General features: G+C 37.5%; 1 protein-coding gene across 2 annotated transcripts in view; it reads right to left on the bottom strand.

Annotated features, from left to right (window-relative positions):
• The window catches only part of SCP2 (sterol carrier protein 2), a 112,076-nt gene that overhangs the window by 28,331 nt on the left and 60,020 nt on the right, over nt 1–23,725 (bottom strand). For both annotated transcript variants that reach the window (XM_045064534.1, XM_004774435.1), the window contains exons 8-12: nt 22,828–22,914; nt 21,242–21,392; nt 19,498–19,645; nt 15,507–15,614; nt 900–1,053 (exon numbers count right to left, since the gene is read on the bottom strand). In XM_045064534.1, the coding sequence (XP_044920469.1) occupies nt 900–1,053; nt 15,507–15,614; nt 19,498–19,645; nt 21,242–21,392; nt 22,828–22,914 (648 nt within the window). The remainder of the gene's footprint in view (nt 1–899; nt 1,054–15,506; nt 15,615–19,497; nt 19,646–21,241; nt 21,393–22,827; nt 22,915–23,725) is intronic.

Genomic DNA, 23,725 nt, shown 5'->3' with positions numbered 1-23,725 from the left:
CTTTAAAAAAAAATAATTAAAAAAAAAGATTCAAAAGGGAGAGGGTATACTTAATATTTGGAACAAAGTTACAGAACTTGGTTGGAAACAAAAGCAATCCAGGCCTTGGAAAGGAAGAGGGACATTTTGCCTATGGGAAGGATGAATGAGCACTTCTGAGACAAGAGCAAGGAAGTTCAGGGATTCTGAACAAGGCTTGGGCAGAAAGTGCTTGGAAATTTGAGGAGCACAGGCATTTGGTAAGGACAGGAAGAAAATGAGCAAGAGACAAAAGGTATTCTAGCAGCACTGAGGGCTTAGGGCCATTCAGAAACATAAACGTGCAGAGAGCCAATTAGCATATTTAATAACTTTCTCCAAACAACCTCAGAAGCTTAGGAGGCTATGCAGGGAGACAGCAGTTTTGAGAAAGGAAACCAAAAAGTGAACTTGCCTAACTTAGAATCACTCTGTCTGGCAGGTCTAAGAGAAGTAGTTTTAGGTCAGCAGCACTTTGTTTTGACTCTGCTCTCTCTGCTCTCTCCTTTTTTTTTTTTTTTTTTTTTTTACCCACCTTAAGTACACCTCTCAACCAACACGGAGCCCAGCGCGGGGCTTGAACTTAACACCCTGAAATCAAGACCTAAGCTGAGATCAAGATCAAGAGCCCCTCGCTTAAACCACTAAGACACCCAGGCGCTCCGATAGTACCTCGTTTTTGAACAAAAATTTCCTAAGGCTGGTTAAGTTTAAATGCTAATTGTCGGTTTAAAGGCTTTTTAAAGCCAGACTACCAAAGCAAAGTAATGAGATATTTACGGAGTACTAAAACAATAAAATCTGGACTATATACTTGTACAACGTCATCAGCTGTGAAAGGTCAGGATTCATCAACAGACAAAACCCAGAATGCCACTCACCTGGCAGCTTCAGGAAAGCCCATCCTGTAGATCGTCACAACCACAGCTCCTCCGATGCCTAAATTATGCTGCAGAGCAACCTTTGCACCGGGAACTTGCCTTTTTCCGGCTTCCCCTCTCAGCTGCCAGCAGAGTTCGGCGCACTGAGCCAGACCTAACAAATCGAACACAGAGCACTCAGGTTCCGCTGCTAACGAAAGCTGCCCCAACTGGCTTTCTCAACCCAGACAAGAGCTTACACTGAATCACTGAATCGTGACTTTAATTCAGCCAAAAGAATGTCTGCATAAATAATAACTTCTCTTAAAAGCCATGAGGGTTAAAAAAAAAAAAAAAAAAGCCATGAGGGTTTCTGCAGCCAGTTGTCTTTTTTCCCATCCCAACTCCATATTTAGACAATATAGAGGCTTAAGAAATTCCCTGCACTCTTTAAAAATCCAACCTGTCATTTTCTTGGTGATGTTAAAAAAAAGAACACTGAAGAACAGTTCTCTGGCTCAGGCAAAATGGCATAAAATACATTTTTAATGTATCTGTAAAGTTTTTTCCGGCGAGATAAACACAACACCAGGCAAAGTGGGTGCAAGGCAAGATTTATTAAAAACGCTCTCCGGCGAAGTTTCAGGGCTCAGGAGAAGGGGAGCCAGGAGAAAAAACCTTACAGTATCAAAAGAAAATCTAGGATTGGGGAGTTCACTTTCCATAAAAAGTTTAGCTAGCATGGGTAATTTTCCTATTATTTTCCCCAAATGGATCTCAACATGAATGGACCTTCATAAGAACAGCATATGTCCCCCTGGATAATAAAATCAAAGGTTTTTAGAGCTGGAAAGAATTTAATGATGTCAGACTGAGAAAGTGTAAGATTAAATAATTAAATATTAAGTAATAATAATAAAGTAGGCTAATCTAGAGTTGTCTCCTGATTTACACTTGTCTTTCTACCAGACCAGCTATTCCAGGATACCTGAGTTAAGAATCTTTAAACAGGATAGACTGGTTTCACCATTGTGAAGTCGGAGCTATGCGAGTCTACCTACAGTATCTGTTCTTCCACCTACAAGCCCAATCACAGCTTATGATTCCTGAGTACCTGTGACAATTTCCTACTTATGAACCTGTTAAGAAGAAAAAACACAGGTCCAAAATAGGTCATTTAGACTGAATTTCCAAATCAAGGCTTAGATCCTCACCTAATTGTAGTTTCAACCTCCCCCAGAAATGCAGTCTTAACTGGTCAGGAATTTTTTGGTCAATGCCACTGAGTCTACCACCTGTGCCGTCTGCACCCCCAGAAGATAAGGTAGCCGGCAGGATAACACCCCTTGCTTTTCCACCTAAAGGAAATCAGCTTTGCCTGGAACAATTTTTTTCTTTTGTTAACAACTTTTTATTTATTTATTCACTTACTTACTTACTTATTCTTTAAGATTTCATTTATTTATTTGACAGAGATTACAGGTAGGCAGAAAGGCAGGTAGAGAGAAAGGAGAAGCAGGCTCCCTGCTGAGCAGAGAGCCCAATGCCGAACTCGATCCCAGGACCCTGAGATCATGACCTGAGCCACGGGGGGGGGGGGCTCTAACAACTTTTTTTTTTTTAAGATTTTATTTATTTATTTCATAGAGAGAGAGGACAAGCAGGGGGAGAGGCAGAGGAGGAGGGAAAAGTAGGCTCCTGCAGAGCAGGGGAAGCCTGATATGGGACTCCATCCCAGGACTCTGAAACCATGACCTGAACTGAAGGCAGTGGCTTAACCCACTGAGCTACCCAGGTGCCCCACCTTCTATTTTGTACAATCCTACAGAGCCTCCCTCCACTTGCTAAATGGAATGCTGCCCAGTTCATGAATCATTTATTAAAGCCAATTAGGTCTTTAAAATTTACTCAGTTGAACTTTTGTTATTTAACAAACCCCAACCTCAAGAAATTTAACTGCCACTTCTTATTTCCAAGCAGTATGTACGTATTTACAGAATATATATCTTAAGCACTGTTTTAAAAATAGGTAATTCCACAACCTATTATGATTTTTTGAATTGTGAACATTCTGAGCATTAATGAAGAAGATCAAAGTGAAACTTTGGGGCAGTTAACTTTACTAGAAATCTGCCATATAGAAAGCTCAACCACTTAATGAATATATAAGAGGCAAAAAGTATTCACACCACTCTTACATACACATGGGAAAGACACTACAGCAATTTTCTTAACAAAACAATAAATAGACATAGTTCAAAATTTTTGAGAAAATACTCAACCTCACCTTGATTAAATAGAAAAAAAATGCCATTTTAAACCAAACTGGTAATGGTGCTTTTTTATTTGTTTTCATTTTGATTTGTTTTGGGTAAGGATGTTTAAAAACAGGACTAATCAATGCTGGGGAGAGTACAAAGACAGTCACCTCCATACAGTACTAGTGTAAGTTCAAATCAGTGCAACCTTTTTGGAAAGCAGTGTACAAAATTAAGAACCTTGAAAATGCCTGAAAACCATTCTATAGAAAAAAGCATAGGCAAAGGTTTACACAAAAAGCTATCTTCATCACATTGTAACAGTGAAAAACTAGATAATCTAGAAGTGAAATAACTGGGGAATGGTTATATCAATTGTGAATTATTCATACAACAAAGTACTATGTTTCTATTTAAAACATTTATAAAATGTTTAACAATCTAGGAAAACTATGATTATGATATATAATCTTAGTAAAACATACAAGGAACCAATATTTATCTACCCATCCACCCAACAAATAATTTATGGCCTATTATGTTCTAGACACTCCTCAAGGCTCAGAAGATCCGTCAGTAAACAAGGAAGGCATAGTTTTCCCTCATGAAGCTGACAGTCTTGCAATATAAAGAAGCAAGCATTTATAGTGCAGTCTGCTGGGGGTGGGTAGCCTTATGATAATGCTACCATGGAGTAGAGGTGGAGATAAGGAGGCAGGCAGAAAGAGGAAGAGAGCAGGAGAAAAAGAAGGTCTTGTCATTTATTTGCTTTTGATAAAAGATGAGTGTCAGTAAGAAAGCATACTGATTATTTAGCTTTCTGGTTGCCTACTTTCAGAATAAACTAGCATTTCTTTCTTGCATTTCTAGAATTTGGATCTGTGAAAGGTGGCAGTCAAAAGTTGGACTCAGAAATCTACCTGCCAAGAAGGCGCAGTAGTTATGAAAGCTTTAGCCTAGGACTTCACTACATATAGTCTGGCTGCTACTAGAAATAAACCATTCAAATATGTACCAAGGACTCCACTAAATACTAATATATAAAGAACTGACAGTGTAATGGAAAGTGCTGATAAAGATGAGTACTAAGTGCATTGGAAAACCTCAGAATGGAAAAAACTACAGGGAAAAACATCTTGAGATATTACCTGAACCTGCTTCCTTGAACCCATCACTCTTCCTTATACCGTTAAGACAGTAAAGTACAAAGAAGTTGTAATTGTTTTACATTAGACATCTAAAGGCCTTATCATAAACAGCATTAAAAAAAATCAGTACCCAGGTGGCTCAGTGGGTTAAAGCCTCTGCCTTCAGCTCAGGTCATGATCTCAGGGTTCTGAGATCAAGTCCCTCATCAGGCTCTCTGCTTGGCAGGGAGCCTGCTTCCCCCCATCCCTCTCTCTGCCTGCCTCTCTGCCTATTTGTGATCTCTCTCTGTCAAATAAATAAATAAAATCTTTTTTAAAAATCTACACATTCAAAAGTCCCCCCAAAATCCCAGGAGGGTTTTTTTTATTGGAAATCAACAAGCTGATTCTAAAATTCCTATGGAAATGCAAAGGAGCTAAAAGAGCCAAACAACTCCAAAAAAGAAGAATAAAGTTGAGAGCTAAGGCTACCTAATTTCCAGAAGTATTATAAAACTATAATAATCAAAACATGTAAAGACAGACAAATAGATTACTGAACGGAAAAGACAGTCCAGAGATAATGCCCACATATATATATGAACAATTGATTTTTGATAAAGGCAATCTATGGAGAAAATATAACTTTTCCAACAAATGGCACTATATCTGGAAATACATTAAGTAAAAAATGGACTTGGATTCATACTTTGTGCCATACACAAAAATTAATTCAAAATGGGTTATAAGTCTAAATATAAAAGTATAAAACGTCTATAAGAAAACACAGGAAAAGGTCTTGGTGACCCTGGATTAGACAGAGATTGCTTAGGTAAAAACCAGAAATAAACCCATAAAAGAACAAACAGATAAGTGGGAGTAAATAAAAATAAAAAACTTCTGCTCTTCAAAAGACACTACCAAAAGAATGATAAGGAAGTCACAGACTAGGAGAAAACTTATGCAAAACATACATATATCAAGAACTTTCAAAACTCAGTAAAAAACCAACCAGGGGCACCTGAGTGGCTCAGTCAGTTAAGCTTCTGCCTTTGGCCCAGGTCATGATCAAGAGCAAGGAGCAAGGACGGAGTCCCAAATAGGGCTCCCTGTTCAACAAAGAGTCTATTCTCCCTCTCCCTCTGTCCCTCCCCTCTGCTCGTGCTCTCTCTCTTTCAAATAAATAAAATCTTAAAAAAAAAAAAAAGTTATGTCCCCAAATAGGCAAAATACTTGAGAATAGACTCTTCAAAAGAAGGTATACAAATGGCAAATAAGCACTTGAAAAAATATTTAACATCATTCATTAGTCATTAAGAAAATATAAATTAAAACCACAAAGAGATGCCACCACACACTGGTTAGAATGGCTAAAACTGGGTGCCTGTGTGGCTCAGTGGGTTAAAGTCTCTGCCTTCAGCTCAGGTCATGATCCCAGGGTCCTGGTATCAAGACCCACATGGGGCTCTCTGCTCAGTGGGAAGCCTGCTTCCCCTCCTCTCTCTCTCTGCCTGCCTCTCTGCCTGCTTGTGATCTCTGTCTGTCTAATAAATAAATAAAATCTTGAAAAAAAAAAAAGAATTTCTAAAAAATAAATAAATAAATAAGTTTTTTTCAAAAATAATGACTAAAATTAAAGACTGACCATACCAACTGTTGATGAGGATGTGGAGAACTGAGAACTCTCATACACTGCTAGTGGGAATGTAAAATGGTATAACCACTTTGGAAGTCAACTTGACAGTTTCTCAAAAGTCAAATTATGGAAAGAGTCAAATGATCATTGACTGGTAAATGGATAAAGATAGATAGATACATATATACATATATACGATGGACTATGACTTGGCCAGGTACCTTAAATAAAATATCTTTAAAAAAAATAAATGCTATAGGAGATTCTGAATTAGTATATCAGTAGACACTATATTTGAGAACCAATTAAAGAGGCACCTGGGTGGCTCAGTGGGTTAAGTATTTGCCTTCAGCCCAGGTCATGATCCCAGAGTCCTGGGATCAAGCCCCACATCAGGGTCCCTGCTCAGTGAGGAGTTTGCTTCTCCCTCTGGCCTGCCCCCGCCCCTGCCCCCCATGCTCTCATTCTCACTCTTTCTCAAATAAATAAAATCTTTTTTAAGAATTAAAAAATAAAAATAAATTAAAAATAAAAAGGAACCAATTACTTAGATCACCTAATGATAAAGTGGGCACACAATAAGCATTTGTTAAAGTTTCATGGACTGAAAAAATGAAAGATCAGCACCTAAAACTAGGTTGAAGCCATACTAGAAAAGCACCAAATGCCAGGTTTAACTGGCACAGAAGGCCAAAGAAAATAACCAACATTTTAGCTTCAAAACAACAATCCCGGGCGCCTGGGTGGCTCAGTGGGTTAAGCCACTGCCTTCGGCTCAGGTCATGATCTCAGGATTCTGGGATCAAGTCCCGCATTGGGCTCTCTGCTCAGCAGGGAGCCTGCTTCCCTTCCTCTCTCTCTACCTGCCTCTCTGCCTACTTGTGATCTCTCTCTCTGTCAAATAAATAAATAAAATCTTTAAAAAAAAAAAAAAAAAAAAAAAAAAAAACAACAATCCCTTGTAAGAAGCTGTATCTCAAATCACTTTCGTGGTCTTTCAGATCACAAACATTAATAAGCATTTTCAAAAATCAGAGATAGCCAATAATAAGCTAAAGTCAAATTTTATTTATTCATTTTAAGTAAGTGTTCAGTAAGCATTAATGATTTATTATTAATAATTTATTTATTAACATATGAAAGCACATTAAAAATTGAAATAAAATATGATACTACTTGGGTGCTAAAAAATTTTTTTTAACATTCTTTTTTTTATTTTTTAAGATTTTATTTATTTATTTGTCAGAGAGCGAGAGAGAGAGCACAAGTGGAGGGAACAGCAGGCAGAGGGAGAAGCAGGCTCTCCGCTAAGCAGGGAGTCCGATGCGGGGCTCCATCCCAGGACCCTGGGATCATGACCTGCGCCAAAGGCAGAGGCTGAACCAACTGAGCCACCCAGGTGCCCTGGACATTAACAATTTAAAAATCTAAGTTTCAATGTGATTCTTCTAATTGAAAAATCTAAAAGGGAGGCGCCTGGGTGATACAGTCAGTTAAGCATCTGACTCTTGGTTTCAGCTCAGGTTATGATCTCAGGGTTGTGAGATCAAGCCCTGCAGGGGATCCACACTGAGTGCAGAACCTGTTTGAGATTCCCTCGTCCTCTCTCTCTGCCCCCACACAACTTTTCTGTTTCTCTCTCTCTCTCTCTCTCAAATAAATAATTTTTAAAAGATTTTAGTTATTTATTTATCAGAGAGAGAGAGAGAGAGTGTGTACACTAACAGGCAGAGGAGGACAGAGAGGTAGGCTCCCTGCCACAGGGAGCCTGATTCGGGACTCGATACCAGGACCCCAGGATCCTTACCTGAGCCGAAGGCATAGGCTTAACCGATTGAGTCACCCAGGCGTCCCTCAAATAAATAAATTTTTTAAAAAAGAAAGAAAAATAAAAGGAATTCATGATTTTAAACTAACAATAAAATATTCACTTCAAATGCTTAAATCTATCTTTCTATTACAGTTACTGTTATGGCAACTAGAAGCTTTTTTTCATCCAGATCTGGAAAGTTAAAATTGAAAACCATATCATGAAGCTTTAATTTTAAAGCTAATTTTCCAATACTGAGTTCCCACCAAAGCAGCAATATAAACTAACATCATTTGTAGAAGAGAACCTTACACTGTCCCCACTCCATCATAAGTTAGTATGTTTTGGAAGCACTTGACCATTTCTGATTTTCTAGAATCCTACTGCAATTTGTTATCCAAGTAACCAGGGAAAAATATTTAAACTACTCAGGGCTGTCACTCTGATATATTTTCCAGGAGTCTGAATTCTTTCTTGGACTACAGCTAAACGCCATGTGTCAGATTTACTTGAAGTATATCCAAATCCTTAGTATGTAGCAAGTAAACATTTACACTTCAAGAATTCCTCATTCCTATTCAGGCTACTAATCAAATCAGCAAGATCTGTAAGTTTTTCCCTGAAAATGCTACCCCACCACTAGACATTATCCTTAATGACTGATGATAACAGGAAAATATTATCAACAGTGTAGACTAAAATATTCGAAAGGGTGCCTGGGTGGCTCAGTTTCTTGAGCATCAAACTCATAATCTCAGCTCAGATCTTGATCTCAGGGTTGTGAGTTCAAGCCCCACATTGGGGTTCATGCTGGACATGTAGCCTACTTAAAAAACAAAAACAAAAATAAATAATAAGTAAAATATTGGAAAGGGTTTTCAAAAGATACTGCAGAAGGTGTGACACTCTTTGAAGTATTTAAAAATTGAGTAAATTCTATCTTCCCAGGGTGTTTTAAAACAGGTTAGCTTTTTTTTTTTTTAAGATTTTATTTATTTATTTGACAGACAGAGATCACAAGTAGATGGAGAGGCAGGCAGAGAGAGAGAGATAGAGGGAAGCAGGCTCCCTGCTGAGCAGAGAGCCGGATGCGGGACTTGATCCCAGGACCCTGAGATCATGACCTGAGCCGAAGGCAGTGGCTTAATCCACTGAGCCACCCATGCGCCCCAACAGGTTAGCTTTTTAGTGCCAGGGAAAGTAGATGACCTGCCAAGACTGACATAATTGTTTACATTTGATAAAAGAATCTAGGGTTGACAAAATTATTAAAAAAGAAGGATTCTGGGTGCCTGGGTGGCTCAGTTAGTTAACTGTCTGCCTTCAGCCCAGATCACAATCTCAGGGTCCTGGGATCAAGCCCTGCATTAGGTTTCCTGCTCAATGGGGAGTCTGATTCTCCCTCTCCTTCTGCCACTCTCTCTGCTCATGTTCAAGCTCACTCTCATTCTCTCAAATATATAAAATCTGAAAACAAAAACAAAAACAAAGCAAAACTTACTAAGTTGACTAATAAAATACTACACTGTTTTTTAAAAAGTACTCTTACACTCTGTTGTTGAGAATATGCATTGTATTATCTTTTTTGAAAAAAATCTGACGCCTACCAATTTTTAAAGATATACTGTCCTTTGACATAGTGAGTCCATTGTTTTGAACTCATTCTGAGTATACACACAGAGGTATGCAAACACACAAGGAGGCTTACCGCAGCATTGTTTATAATAGCAAAATTGACACCACATATATGTCAACTAGGTATGGCTAGGTAAATTTCTTATAATGAGAATACTGTGCAGGCATTAAAAAAGAATAAACAATATCTCTAAGTGATAACATAAAAAGATTTTTAAGATGTAAGTAAGGAAATCTGTCTACAAAGTGGTAAATATACATATATGACACATGCAACACATACACATAGAAACGTTGTATATAGCTAAGATATGGAAGCAACACATGTGTCCATCCACAAATGGAGAAAGAAGATGTGGTACATGTATATACAATAGAATATTACTCAGCCATAAAACAAGATGAGATATTGCCACTTGTAACAATACCTAAACAGTATTACACTAAGTGAAATAAGTCAGACAGAGAAATGCAAATACCATATGTATTCCTTATATAAGGGGAACAGAGGTTCCCCTTATGTAAGGAATCTAAAAAACAAAACAAATGAACACAAAAAGCAGAAACAGACCCATACACAGAGAGAACAAACTGATGGTGCCAGAGGGAGGGTGTGGGGAGATGTGCTACCTAGGTGAAGAAGAATGGATTCCAGTTACCAATGAACAAGTCATTGGGATAAAAGACACAGCATGGGGAATGCAGTCAATGATACCATAACAGCATTATATGGTGATAGATGGTAGCTACACTTGTGGTACGCATAGCAGAATGTATAGACTCATCCAATCACTATGTGGTACATCTGAAACTAATGTAACATTATGTGTTAACTATACTTCTTAACAAAAAAAAAAAAAGGAAAGAAAGATTATATAAACACACATATAAATATACATCTGTTAAAGCATAACAATTTGGGGGAAAATACCCCAAAAATACTAAAAGAGGTTGACTCTGAAGAATAGAACTAAGGGTAAGAAAGAAGAAAATAACCTGTTAAATGTTAAAATTTGTCATTCTACTATAATATTAAAAACCATATGACAAGCCTTTGGAGAACTATTTGGCACCTTCTTATAAATTTAAACATACATCTGCCCTCTGATTGAGCCATTTTGCTCTGAGTTATTAACCCAAGGAGAAATGCAAAAGGTATGTCTACAAATAGACTTGTACAAAAAAGGTTCATAGCATCCTTATTCATAATGACCTCAAACAAGAAGTAACTCAAATGTCCACCAACAGGAGAATGGACAACAAAGTGGTATATGGGATCCTATTTAGCAATAACAAAGGACAAACTACTGATACAAGAAAAATTCGGATCAGTCTTAGCCTGACTGAGGGAGAAGGATTTGGAGAATGGGGAAGATGTTTAAGGGAAGTCAAGATTCCTCTGTTTTGTAGCACCTGTCAGTACTTCATTTCTATTATGGCCTAAGAATACTCCGTTGTATGAATATATCACATATTATTTATCTATTCATCAGCTCATGATAGACATCTTGGTTGTTTTCACCTTTCTGGCTATTATAAACAAGCTGCCATAAACAATTGTATTTTGTGAGAACTGTGTATTTTATTATATGAAAATTATACCTCAATTTTAAGAAAGGATATGGATATGAAAAATCATATTGTTACTACAAAGCATGATTACTGAATGTTTCAGTGAATGGAAGAACACAAATACCTCAGAATGGCAAACAAGTTAATTATATTACAAATACATTCCTTCAGAGGAGAAAAAAGTTACTTGTCAATAAAAATAACCTGAAATGCCACATTCATCTCTTCATGAAGTTTTTTTTTTTTTTTTAAGATTTTATTTATTTATTTGACAGAGAGAGATCACAAGTAGGCAGAGAGGCAGGCAGAGAGAAGTGGAAGCAGGCTCCCCGACAAGCAGAGAGCTTTGCAAAAACTTGCCAACATTTGGTGTTGTCACCACTTTGGATTTTGGAGATTCTAATACATATGCAGAGGCATCCTGTGGTTTTAATTTGCAATTCCCTAATGACATATGATATTGAAGATCTTTCCATATGCATATTTGCCATTGTATTTCATCTTTGGGGAGTTTTCTGGGTTGTTTGTCCAATTTTTAATCACATTGTTCATTTTCTTATTGTTTAGTTTTAAGAGTTCTTTGTGTATTTTAGATAACAGTCCTTTAGCAGATATGTCTTCTGCAAATATTTTCTCTCAGTCTGTCTTCCCATTCTCTTAAAATTTTGTCTTTTTTAAACCCTCTATTTATTTTGCTGTTATTTCCTTCTTGTGTGTTACATGGGTATTTTCATTCTTTATCATTTTAGTATATATTTTTTCACTCTATATCTTTACTCTATATTTTAAAGTTATTTTTTAGCAGTTGTTCTAGGGATTACAATTAACAATTTACCACAACCTACTTTGGATTAATACCAACTTAATTTCAATGGTATACAAAAAAAGGTTAGCTTTGTTCCCTTTACCCTCCTTTGTGCTGGTGTTGTTTCTGTCATACAAATTATATCTTTATGCACTGTATGCCTATTGACTCAGATTATTGCTTCATGCAGTTTGATAGGAAGGGAGAAACATGACAAAGAAAAGTGCATTTATATTGTTCTTTAAGTTTATGAATATAATTACATTTATTAATGCTCTTTATTTCTTCATATGTCCTTTATTCTACTGTCTAGAGCTCTTTCATCTCAGTTTGAATCACTCTCTTTACAAAGAATTTCATATAGGTAAATTCTCTCAATTTTTATTTGGGAATGTTTCCATTTATCATTCATTTTTAAAGGGTGTTTCCCTGAACACAGAATTCTTGCTTAGCACTTTTTTTCACCACATTGCCCAATGGTTTCTGAAAAGAAATTTAAGCTTTACTGAGGAATGCTTCTACAGGATGAATTTTCTCTGTTGTTGTTTGCAGTATTCTTCCTTTTGCTTCCAACAGTTTGATGATGATGTGTCTAAGTATAAATCCCTTTGAGATATTCCTATTTGAAGTTTGTTGAACTTCTTGGACATGTATATAAATGTTTTTTTCCTCAAGTTTGGGGATTTATCAGTCATCATTTCTTCCAATATCCTCTCTGTCCTTTCTTTCCTCTCTTCTGGGGCCATTATTATGTGTATGTTGTTAGAGTTGCTGGGGTCACACAGGTCTCTGAGACTGTTCATTTTTCTTCTTCTCTCTCTCTCTCTCTTTTTTTTTTTTTTTTCCGGTTCCTCAGCCTGGATAATTTCAATTGACTTACCTTAAAGTTCACTGATGTTTTCTTCTACCTGCTCAGATTTGCTGTTGAGCCCTCTAGTGAACTTTTCATTCCAGTTACTATAATTCTCAATGCCAGAATTTATTTGGTTCTATCATTTCTACCTAGTAATTGATATTCTCTATTTGATGATATATTGTGATATTTTCCTTTAGTTCTTTATATATAGTTCCCTTTAATTCTTTGAACATACGTAAGTAGATGATTGTCTTTGTCTAGTAAATCCAATGTTTGAGCTACCTCAGTTTCTAACTGCTTTTCCCACCGCATATGGGCTATACTTTTTTCTTTGCATGTCTCACAGTTTTTTTTTGAAAACTGGGTATTTTAAATAATGTGGCAACTCTAGAAATCAGATTCTTCCCTTTTCCCACAGTTTGTTATTGTTGTTGACCTAGTGACTTTATCAAACTGATTCTGTAATTGACCACTAAATTTTCCTCTTGGTTAACTTAGTGGTTAGCTAATGGACAGAGATTTTCTTAAATGTTTGGAACCAGAAAGTCTCTCAGTCTTTGCTGAGGCTCTGCTAGGCAGTTCACTTTACCTTAGCCTCTACTTCCTGCTTGCACAAAGCCTCCAGGCTAGCCAGAGATAAAGGTTAGGACCTTCTCAGGTCTTTTCTGAACATGCAGGCAGCTTTGAACATACATACAGCCTTATGTATATACTTGGTGTTCCAGATTCCCAGGGATATGTCAGATCTTTTCAAAGACCCCTACAGACGTCTCATTCCTCAGTTTTTTCTTTCAAAGTTTTTGGTTGGGTTGTTTGCCCCAACTGTTATCAGTAGCTCAGGCAGGTATGTTGTTAAGCCAGTTGTTACTAATTGTTCTCAACAAATGACTCTGAAGAAAATGCTGTTTGCACTGGTGCAAGTTCTCTGTCAGGTTACATAATGATGAGCCTTTTAAGAATGGTTCACCAGGGAACTGTCAGGCATCAAATAATGACAATTCTCTGAGAATGGGGCTTTGAAAGAGCTCCAATTTTATTTTGACTCTTCCAGTGCTGGCTAGGCTGCTGGGTTTGGTTTGTTTGTTTTTTAAGGTCTCTTAAGATTTTATTTATTTATCTATATTTTATTTATTTATTTATTTATTTATTTATTATTTGACAGAGTGAAAGAGAGAGCACAAGTAGGGGGAGCAGCAGGCAGAGGGAGGAGGAGAAGCAGGTTCCCCACTGAGCAGGGAGCCAAATGCAGGGCTCAATCCCAGGACCCTTGGATCATGACCTGAGCCAAAGGCAACCGCTTAATTCATTGAGCCACTCAGGTGCCCCTAGGCTGCTGGTTTTCACCAGGATTGCAGGCTCTTGTTTTCAAGTCTACCATGGAGCAGGGGAAAGGGGGAGCGGCATTAGAGAAAATCAACATGCCATAAAGCTTAGTATTCTTATGGAGATTCACCTGAGTGTTTTTAAAAAAATGTTCCCCCTGGGCGCCTAGGTGGCTCAGTGGGTTAAAGCCTCCACCTTCGGCTCAGGTCTTGATCCCAGGGTCCTGGGATAGAGCTCCGCATTGGGTTCTCTGTTTAGTAGGGAGCCTGCTTTCCCCTCTCTGCCTGCCCCTCTGCCTACTTGTGATTTCTGTCTGTCAAATAAATAAATAAAATCTTTAAAAAAAAATGTTCCCCCAGATTGTTGTAGACTATTTGCCAGATGTTGTTATTCCATCACTCCTGATGACAGCACTCTCACTCTCCTCATTTTCAGATTACTTTGAAATATATTAAATTGTTTAGAGAAATAATAGCAATAGTATACTGTAAGGTTAACAATATATTCAGAAGTGTATGGATATATGCTGTTGTAAAAACCCCTTACATCACATGTGAAACAGCATACCATTAATTGAGGGTAGATTGTGGTTAATTTAAAGATGCATATTGTAGATCCTAGAGCAACCACTAAAAAACAAGAAAAAGAAATAATTCAACAGAAGAGAGAAAAGAAAATACTATAAAATACCCAGTTAATAAAAAGATAGTATGAAAAAAGAGAAAAGGCCCAAAGAACAAATAAGACAAAATCAGTAACAAGGTAGCACATTACACTACAACAATCTATGCATGCATATCTATCTACCTGTCTCTTTTTTGGGGGGGGTCTACCTATCTCTTACTCTTTATCTGTTTTCCCTACCAAATTATAAACTTACTAAATTTCACCATAAACAGAAAGAAACCAAAGTTAATTGCTGCGATGAATACACTGTTAATTCTAACATCTCTATTCTGGAATTTGCAATAATTTATAAAAATTTTCATTAATATCTAGGACAATATGAAAAAATATAAAACTCACCTATCTTCATAACAATAAATCCCAGATTTTAGTGCTAAGTTATTTTATAAACTTCTTTGTACAATTTCATCTTACAATTAAGGAAAATAAGAGTCAAAGTAATTAACTGACTAATTAATCAAGAATCACATGGCCAGTTAGCAGTAGAGCCACAGTAAAATTCTTATTTCATAACTTTTAGTCCAGCTCTCTCAAGAGAAAAAAATTTCCATGTAACACCAACAACATATACAACTATATAAATAATGTGCTCATTTCAAATTATTCTTATCCAGCAGATCTAGCAAGATCTCTATTTAGAAACATTTTAAGTTAAATTGTATACCTATTTGAAAATAATAAAACTTAAAATATATATATACTGTTGAATTTAGAGTTTCAACTAATCCAAATTCTCATCAGTTATCACTGAAGTACACTACACTCAAAGGAAAATTTAAAATATTGTGACTAAACAATCACTTACAGCACTGACTACCAGGTTCAGAGAATACAGTCTTTCACAAATCAATGACTAAACCATTCATACTTATGTAAAAAAGGATAACAAAAAAATTAAGAAATCTGTGTATAGTATTACCTGTAGCTCCCAGTGGATGTCCCTTTGAAATCAACCCGCCACTAGGATTTATGACCCACTTTCCTCCATAAGTATTATCTCCTCTATCAACCAGTTTTCCACCTTGTCCTAGAGAAGGAAAAATAATATTCATGAAGGTTAAAAGTAACACTGGACCAGGGGCACCTGGGTGGCTCAGTTAAGCATCTGACTCTTGTTCTTAGCTCAGATCTTAATCTCAGGGTTGTGAATTCAAGCCCCACACTGGGCTCTACACTGGGCGTGGAGCCTACTTAACACACACACACACACACACACACACACACACGACCAAATGATATGTTTTGGTTTTTTTAATTTCAAAATAGCCAAGATTTTCTTATAGCAAACATTTCTTAACAGCTCCAACATTAAATTGATATAAGCACTTCTAAAAGTTACATAATAGGGGCACCTGAGTGGTTCAGTGGGTTAAGCAGCCAAATCTTAATTTCAGCTCACATCATGATCCCAAGGTTATGAGATTGAGCCAGCAACAGGCTCCACACTGGGTATGGAGGCTGCTTAAGAGTCTCCCTTTCCCTCTTCCCCAGCCCCTCTCCCGTTGCTCATGCTCTCTCTCTAAAAAAGAAAAAAGTTACATAATAAATATTGAGTAATAAAGGTTTATATTTTCAGAAAATTTCATGTGTGGGGCGCCTGGATGGCTCAGTGGGTTAAGCCTCTGCTTTAGGCTCAGGTCATGATTCCAGGGTCCTGGGATTGACTCTCGCGTTGGACTTTCTGCTCAGGTGGGAGCCTGCTTTCTCCTCTCTCTCTGCCTGCTGCTCTGCCTACTTGTGATCTCTCTGTCAAATAAATAAATAAAATCTTTAAAAAAAAAAAAAAAAAAGAAAATTTCATGTGTGAAAGAAAACCCTTTTTTTTTTTTTAAAGGTTTTATTTATTTGTTAGAGAGAGAGAGAGAGATACAGAGCGCAAGCACAGGAAGACAGAGTGGCAGGCTAGAGGCAGAGGGAGAAGCAGGCTCCCTGCCGAGCAAGGAGCCCAATGTGGGACTTGATCCCAGAACGCTGGGATCATGACCTGAGCCGAAGGCAGCCGCTTAACCAACTGAGCCACCCAGGCGTCCCTGAAAGAGAACTCTTATTACTTCCTAAGAACTCTCTGTCTTCCAAAATTGCTACAACTATAACAGATTCAGATACCTAAAGAATGAAACTAAATACAATACTATAACTAAAATAATCATATCAGCTTTAAAACTCCGTAATATTGCCCAATATATTAATTTCCTTTTTCTTTAAGATTTTATTTATTTCCTTGAGAGATAGAGAGAAACAGAGAGAAAGAGCACAAGGGGCAGAGGGGCAGAGGGAGAAGCAAACTCAGATACCCCACTGAGCAGGGAGCCCTACAGATGTGCAGGGGAGCAGGGGGAGGTTTCAATCGTAGGACCCTGGGATCATGACCTGAGCCAAAGGCAGATGCTTAATGGACTGAGCCACCTAGGTGCCCCCATTTGCACTTTCGTTTTTTAAGATTTTATTTATTTATTTCACAGACAGAGATCACAAGTCAGACAGAGATCACAAGTAGGCAGAGAGTCGGGCGGGGGGGAGGGGGGTGGCGTGGGGGGACAGGGGTGGAGGGGAAGCAGGCCCCCCACCAAGCAGAGAGCCCGACGAGGGCCTCGATCCCAGGGCACTGGGACCATGACCTGAGAGGAAGGCAGAGGCTTTAACCCACTGAGCCACCCAGGCACCCCCACCATTTCAATTTTCAATTGTACTGTTATATGCTATATAAACATTCCTAGTAAACTAAACGGAGGGGAGAGTGTAGGGAGTGGGGGAAGGGCAGGGATCATGAAATGAAGGGAAGTGTCTGAAAATACTGTTCAGCCATAAATGTAAGCTTAAAAGAAAATGAAAATTATACACTGGGTGATTTCAACATTCCTATGAATTCTCTGGTGATTCTTCCAGGTGGTTAAGAAGTAAATTAAAATGCATGCATTGCATAAAATATTCTTCTCTCCATATAGTGAAATGGAATCTCCAAAGAAAGATGATAAAGGTGGTTGTGGTGCTGTTAGAGGTGGCTAGTAACTTCTAAGTACACACTCAGTGTCAGGCCTTGTTCTAATTATTTTCCATATATTTATATAATTTAATCCTCAACCCTGAGAAGTAGGTATTATCATTCCCATTTTATAGATAAGTAACGAGTCCAAGGCAACAGCAGTGGATTGATCTAGGATTAATTACCAGGCAGCCTGCCTCCACAGCCTATGTTCTTAATCAAATATTTTACTGCCTTTAAAAACAAGAAGTTCTCCATTCATAAACTAAAGCACACTAATCACAGAATTTTTTGTGAATGATACTTCTTTTTATTTTGTGGGTTTTTTTTTTTTAAGATTTTATTTATTTGACAAAGAGAGAGCAAGAGCAGGAACACGAGCGGCGGGAGTGGGAGAGGGAGAAGCAGGCTTCCTGCCAAGCAGGGAGCCAGATGTGGGACTTGATCCCAGGACCCTGGGATCATGACCTGAGCTGAAAGCAGACACTTAACCACTGAGCCACCCAGGTGCCCTAAAGATTTTATTTTTAAGTAGCCTCTCTACACCCTATGTAGGGCTCAAACTCACAAACCCATGATCAAGGGTCACACGCTCCTCTGACTGAGCCAGCCAGGCGTCCCTGTGACTATCACTTCTAATTTTACTTTAAATCTAGGTTGTAGGTTAAAAACTATCGTGGGATGCCTGGTGGCTCAGTGAGTTAAAGCCTCTGCCTTCAGCTCAGATTATGATCCCAGGGTCCTGGGAGCAAGCCCCGAATTGGGCTCTCTGCTCAGCAGGGAGCCTGCTTCCTCCTCTCTCTCTGCCTGCCTCTCTGCCTACTTGTGATCTCTGTCTGTCAAATAAATAAAATAAATAAATAAATAATGAGAAATAAAATATTTAAATAATCCAAAAGAAAGCAGGAGAGGGAGAATAGAAGAACAGGTTCAAGAAGAGAAGACAACAAATAACAGATAATAGTCAACCCAAGTCATAGTTTATCAATAATTACATTAAATGTTAATGATCTAAATAACACTGTCAAATAAATATAAAGCAAATTACACATGCACTTTGAAATTTTTCAAACATATATTTTGTTTAATGTATTATTTTATTTAACACTATATCCAAACCATTTTCAACATGTAAACAGTGAAAAAATTATAAAATACCTTAATTCTATTTTTCATATTAAGTATTCAAAACCCAATATGTATTTCATATAGCACATCTCAATTTGGACTAGCCTCCTTTGAAGGATTCAGTGATCACATATAGTTAATAGCTAATATATTAGCACAGGTTCAAAGACTCCAGTTAAAAGGCAGAAATTAACAAAGGATAGAAAACAATATAGTACTCCTTACAAAAGACACACCTTATGCAGGTAGATAAATAACATATACAGGTTAAGAGCAAAGGAACAGAAAAGAATATATCATGCAAACAGTAAGCAGAAGAAGATTGGAGTGGCTATTTTATTTATTTATTTATATATTTATTTGAGAGAGAGTGTTTTAATGATATTAATGAAAAATAACAACCATTTTGGAAATGAAAAGAAAAAAATCCTGCAGATCTCAACAACCAGTTTTTCCATTTTCCTTTCTATAAGTCTATATTCAAACACAATATGAAATATTTGGAAGTACCTATGTAATTTTTATCTCCCCCCTTTTTTTTACTTAGCAATTCGTTCTAAGTACTCCTGACTTACATAATACAGTTTATTTGTATAATCTGTGATCTCAGTGTCAGTATTGTCCAAGACTACATGTTCTAGAAAGTCTTGTATCAAGATAGCTTACATTTCACTTTGCACAGTACAGCAGAGCCAACATGGAGGTAAAGATGATTAGTGAATTCCTCTTTTTAGTGGCAAAAATGAAATTTCCTCAGCGAAATTTACTAAATTAATCTGCATCTCACCAAAGATATTACCTTCTGGACAGAGTCCCAGTGCTTCGTAAGTAAGGAGTTCATTGACAGAAAAGCAATCATGAAGTTCTATAACATCAATATCACTTGGTCTCAGGCCAGATTTCTCATAGCACTTTCTGGCAGCTTCTTTACTCATATCAAAGCCAACCTAAAACCAAAACCACACATAAATAAATTAAGGGCATCAAAACTGGGACTTTTATATAAGATTTATAAAAGATTAATATGGATAACCTTTACAGCTAAAAATTGAGTGCAAGTATTGAGATCTCAGTTCATTCTATATCACATAGAAAGTCCAAATAAAAGAATATTCAGGATGGAGAATGTACATATAAAATTCTGTACTACAAAGAACAGAATTTTATTTTTTTTTAATTTTTTAAAAGATTTTATTTATCCATTTGACAGACAGAGATCACAAGTAGGCAGAGAGGCAGGCAGAGAGAGAGAGGGGAGGAAGCAGGCTCCCTGCTGAGCAGAGAGCCCCATGCCGGGCTGGATGCCAGGACCCTGGGAACATGACCTGAGCCGAAAGCAGAGGCTTTAACCCACTGTGCCACTCAGGCACCCAAGAACAGAATTTTAAATAATATATATAAAAAGGACTTACAATTCCTCAGGCCATGTCTTGTGCATTTATAAAAACTCTTTCAACCCACAATATGTTGTTGTAGTAAATAGGTGGGAAAAGAGATTGATCAAGAGATCATTATGACTCAGATACACTAAAAACTATGAGGAATTTCTATCTGGAAATAAACCAATCTTCACTTTAAAAACCCTTGCTCTTAACACCCCTTTGATCTCAGATAATAGCAAGTTAACTTTTCTCCAAGGAAAAAAAATGTGATGTAAATACTATAATCAGAAAATCTGAGACACACATCCCAGCTTTGTCATTTTAGGCAAGTTAGAGAGACATTTTCAAATTCAAAGCATTCTTGTAGTATCATTTGTAAACTCTAATTACCTTATGATTGTTATATATGTGTGCATATATGCACCTTTGCATTTCTTTAATATATATGTGTGTATCTTCAAATATTCAACTAACTCTAGGTCTGAATTCTCAATTTTTTAACTTCTTCCATATACACTCAATCTTTTATCAGGATTTTTAAAGTGCTAAGCATCAAGAAAGATCTCTGAAAATATCTTTGTTTTTCCCTTAACTGTGTAACAAAGGACCTCTGGGCATATCCAGTCAATTCAGACAGAAAAAGCCCACCAAAATAGCATGTTTTAGTAAGTTAAAAATGCATTCATGGCTCTATTACAAGAAGCATATGTTCTCATTGTTTTTTCCCCTTAACAGATTCTTAAGGGTGGGTTATAATATTAAATTTTCTGGATTGATTTTTTTTTCAAGTAAATAACTTCTAGAGTGAATGACAACATGAGGTCACCTTGAAATTTTCAAACAGAAATTTCTCAACTGATAAATAAAATAATAATGATAAATAATGATAAATAATCTCAGACATACCCTATATGTTGGCTAATTGAACTTCATTTAAAAAAATCTCATACATACCATTTTTTTAAAAAGGTTTTATTTATTTATTTGACAGAGAGAAATCACAAGTAGATGGAGAGGCAGGCAGAGAGAAAGAGAGGGAAGCAGGCTCCCTGCTGAGCAGAGAGCCTGACGCGGGACTCGATCCCAGGACCCTGAGACCATGACCCGAGCCTAAGGCAGCGGCTTAACCCACTGAGCTACCCAGGCGCCCCTCACACATACCATTTTAATAATGCTGTTCTCTTTAAATGAGCTTGGCAAATCAGTTACCATCTCTTGTGCCAAAATTTCCACAGCTTTGGATTCCAGGCCATGCTTCCGTACAAACAGTTCACTAGCCAAAACTGCCGCTGCAGCACCATCGGAAGTGGGACTAAGAGAAGGTAAAAACAATTATTTACACCCAGTCCACCTCTATCCTAGGATTACAGACTAGTTGTTCTTTCTATGTGGAAAGAAAAACTAAGGATGCTTGCTAGTCATTGCACTCTCTTCACTGTAAAATCCACAGTTAAAAATTATACATGCTTCCCACTTGAGGACTGAACCTCCATCAAGAACTTAAATGCACAGGAAGAGGGTGCCAAAGCTCAGCTCACTGCTTGGTCTCCACGAGTCTCTCCCCTAAACTTCATTTGCAAAGAATCCTGGATTAGCCTCTGCAGATGCATAAGGCATCTTATAGTGACTTCTGAGGAGTCCACAATGTTCTTCCTATCCCAGTATAATAAAAATTCTACTCTAGGCCTAACTAGTCCAGCTTTGCTATCTCCCAAATAACCAGTCATGGAATACTTTTGAAAACTGGAAAAGGATGGAATAAAGAGACCACAAAGTCCAAACCAGAAAGTGGTTTAGTTAAGACTTGGGTGATCCCCTCAACGAGGAGATCTCCTCTTTTCCTTATAGCAAGCTATGAAGGAAAGTGGCAAACTCAAAAAGCCTTCTCTGAGTTCAGCTGGACTTTATAAATGGACAGACCTTTTTACTGCAACAGATAAAAGCTGGCCCCATTTGTTCACTTGCATCCTAGCCAGTATCTTCCAGGTGACAACTGGGCACAGGCAGGAGCTCTGAAGTACTAATTTCATTTTGGGGGAGACAGATATTAACAAGCAATTTTCAAGATGTAACTGTTACCATTATTAGAGCTATTTTTTTCTTGTTTTTCTTGTTTTTCATTTTTCTTATTTCACATTTCCTCTAAGTTACTGTAATTGAGTAATGTTTCCTAAGGTAGAAGCATGGAGCAGAGAAAACAAAATGCTTAAGAGAAAAACTCTGGACTCCACTGGCCTCCTGAGCCACATTTACATGAATAAAATATAAGTTTTTAAAAGTAGGTAGAACTCATGAAAGAAGGAAATAAAATACAGAATTTTCCAAGAGAAAAGATAGTCTCTAGATATGAATAGGAAATATGGGTTCTCCCTCCAGAATGAGGACATTAGCAGGAGTGCTACAGAAGCAAACATAAATACAGATTTACCCAGACACAAAGCCTAAGGTTTACCTAAGGTGGTGGGAGGGAGCAATTATTTTTTCCTATTAAATATTAAAATGTGGGGGCGCAGAGGTGGCTCAGTCAGTTCAGCATCCGACTCTTGGTTTTGGCTCAGGTCATGACCTCATGGGTCTGGGATCTAGCCCCACATCATTGGGCTCTGCACTCAGCAGGGAGCCTGCTTGAAGATTCTCTTTGCTCCTCCCTTCTCACTCCCACTCTTTCTCTCTCTCTCAAATAAAGAAATAAATCTTTTTAAAAAATAAATAAATGAATGAATAAATATTAAATGAGGTTTTCATACCAACATTGTAAGACAGTCAAATAATCAAAAACTTCTCGAGATGTCATCACTTCATCCAAACTGTATTCCTGCTGGAACTGGGAATTCCTAAACACAAAATAAGTAGTTACAGAATACTCGAGGTAGCAATTACAATTTTGTTGAAAATATTCTGATCCAGAAGTCAGAGAATAATATGTAAATTTAACAACCAAAAGACAGTCTTTTATGAACAGTTTCAACCTTAATATAAATTGTTTGTCTGAACTGAAGTTTTTAATTAAGGCAAGAAATGATCATTACTGTCTTTGTTATGCTAATAGGGTGACTCATAGTGGGCCCTTGTTAAGGGGGAGTGCAGGAAGAGGGGCAGCAGGGGGCTGGTCATCAGAAACATCAACCATGTGAATACAGAGTTAGGACTTTTGAACCACTTTGACCCCTGAAAAGAAGGGAGGGGCTGGAGATGGAGTTCAGTTATGTGGCCAATGATTTAATCAAGTGTGCCTGCCTAATAAAGCCCCAGTAAAAACTATGGACACTGAAGCTTGCTGGAGCTACCTGATTGGTGAGTACCTTCATTTATCCAGAGGGTGATGTGTCCTGACTCCATGGGAAGAGGGTGCCAAAGCTCAGCTTTAGGAACTCTCACAGATTTTACCCTATGTGCCTCCTTATTTGCTGTTTCTGAGTTGTGTCCTTCATAATAGTACTGTAATCATAAGTACAACACTTTCCTGAATTCTGGGAATAAGTCTAGTGAATTATCAAACACAAATGATCATGGAAACCCCTGAATTTATAGTCAGTTGTTCGGAACTGCAGGTGGCCTAGAGACCCTACTTGCGGTTAGCTTCTTAAGTGAGGGCAGTCTTGTGGAGGACTAAATCCTTAATTCAGGGGGTCTGCATCAACTCAA

Source organism: Mustela putorius, unplaced genomic scaffold (assembly GCF_011764305.1).
Source record: "Mustela putorius furo isolate JIRA1106 unplaced genomic scaffold, ASM1176430v1.1 tig00003853_pilon_pilon_pilon, whole genome shotgun sequence".
NCBI lineage: Eukaryota > Metazoa > Chordata > Mammalia > Carnivora > Mustelidae > Mustela > Mustela putorius.
This window is presented reverse-complemented; position numbering and strand designations above follow the sequence as displayed.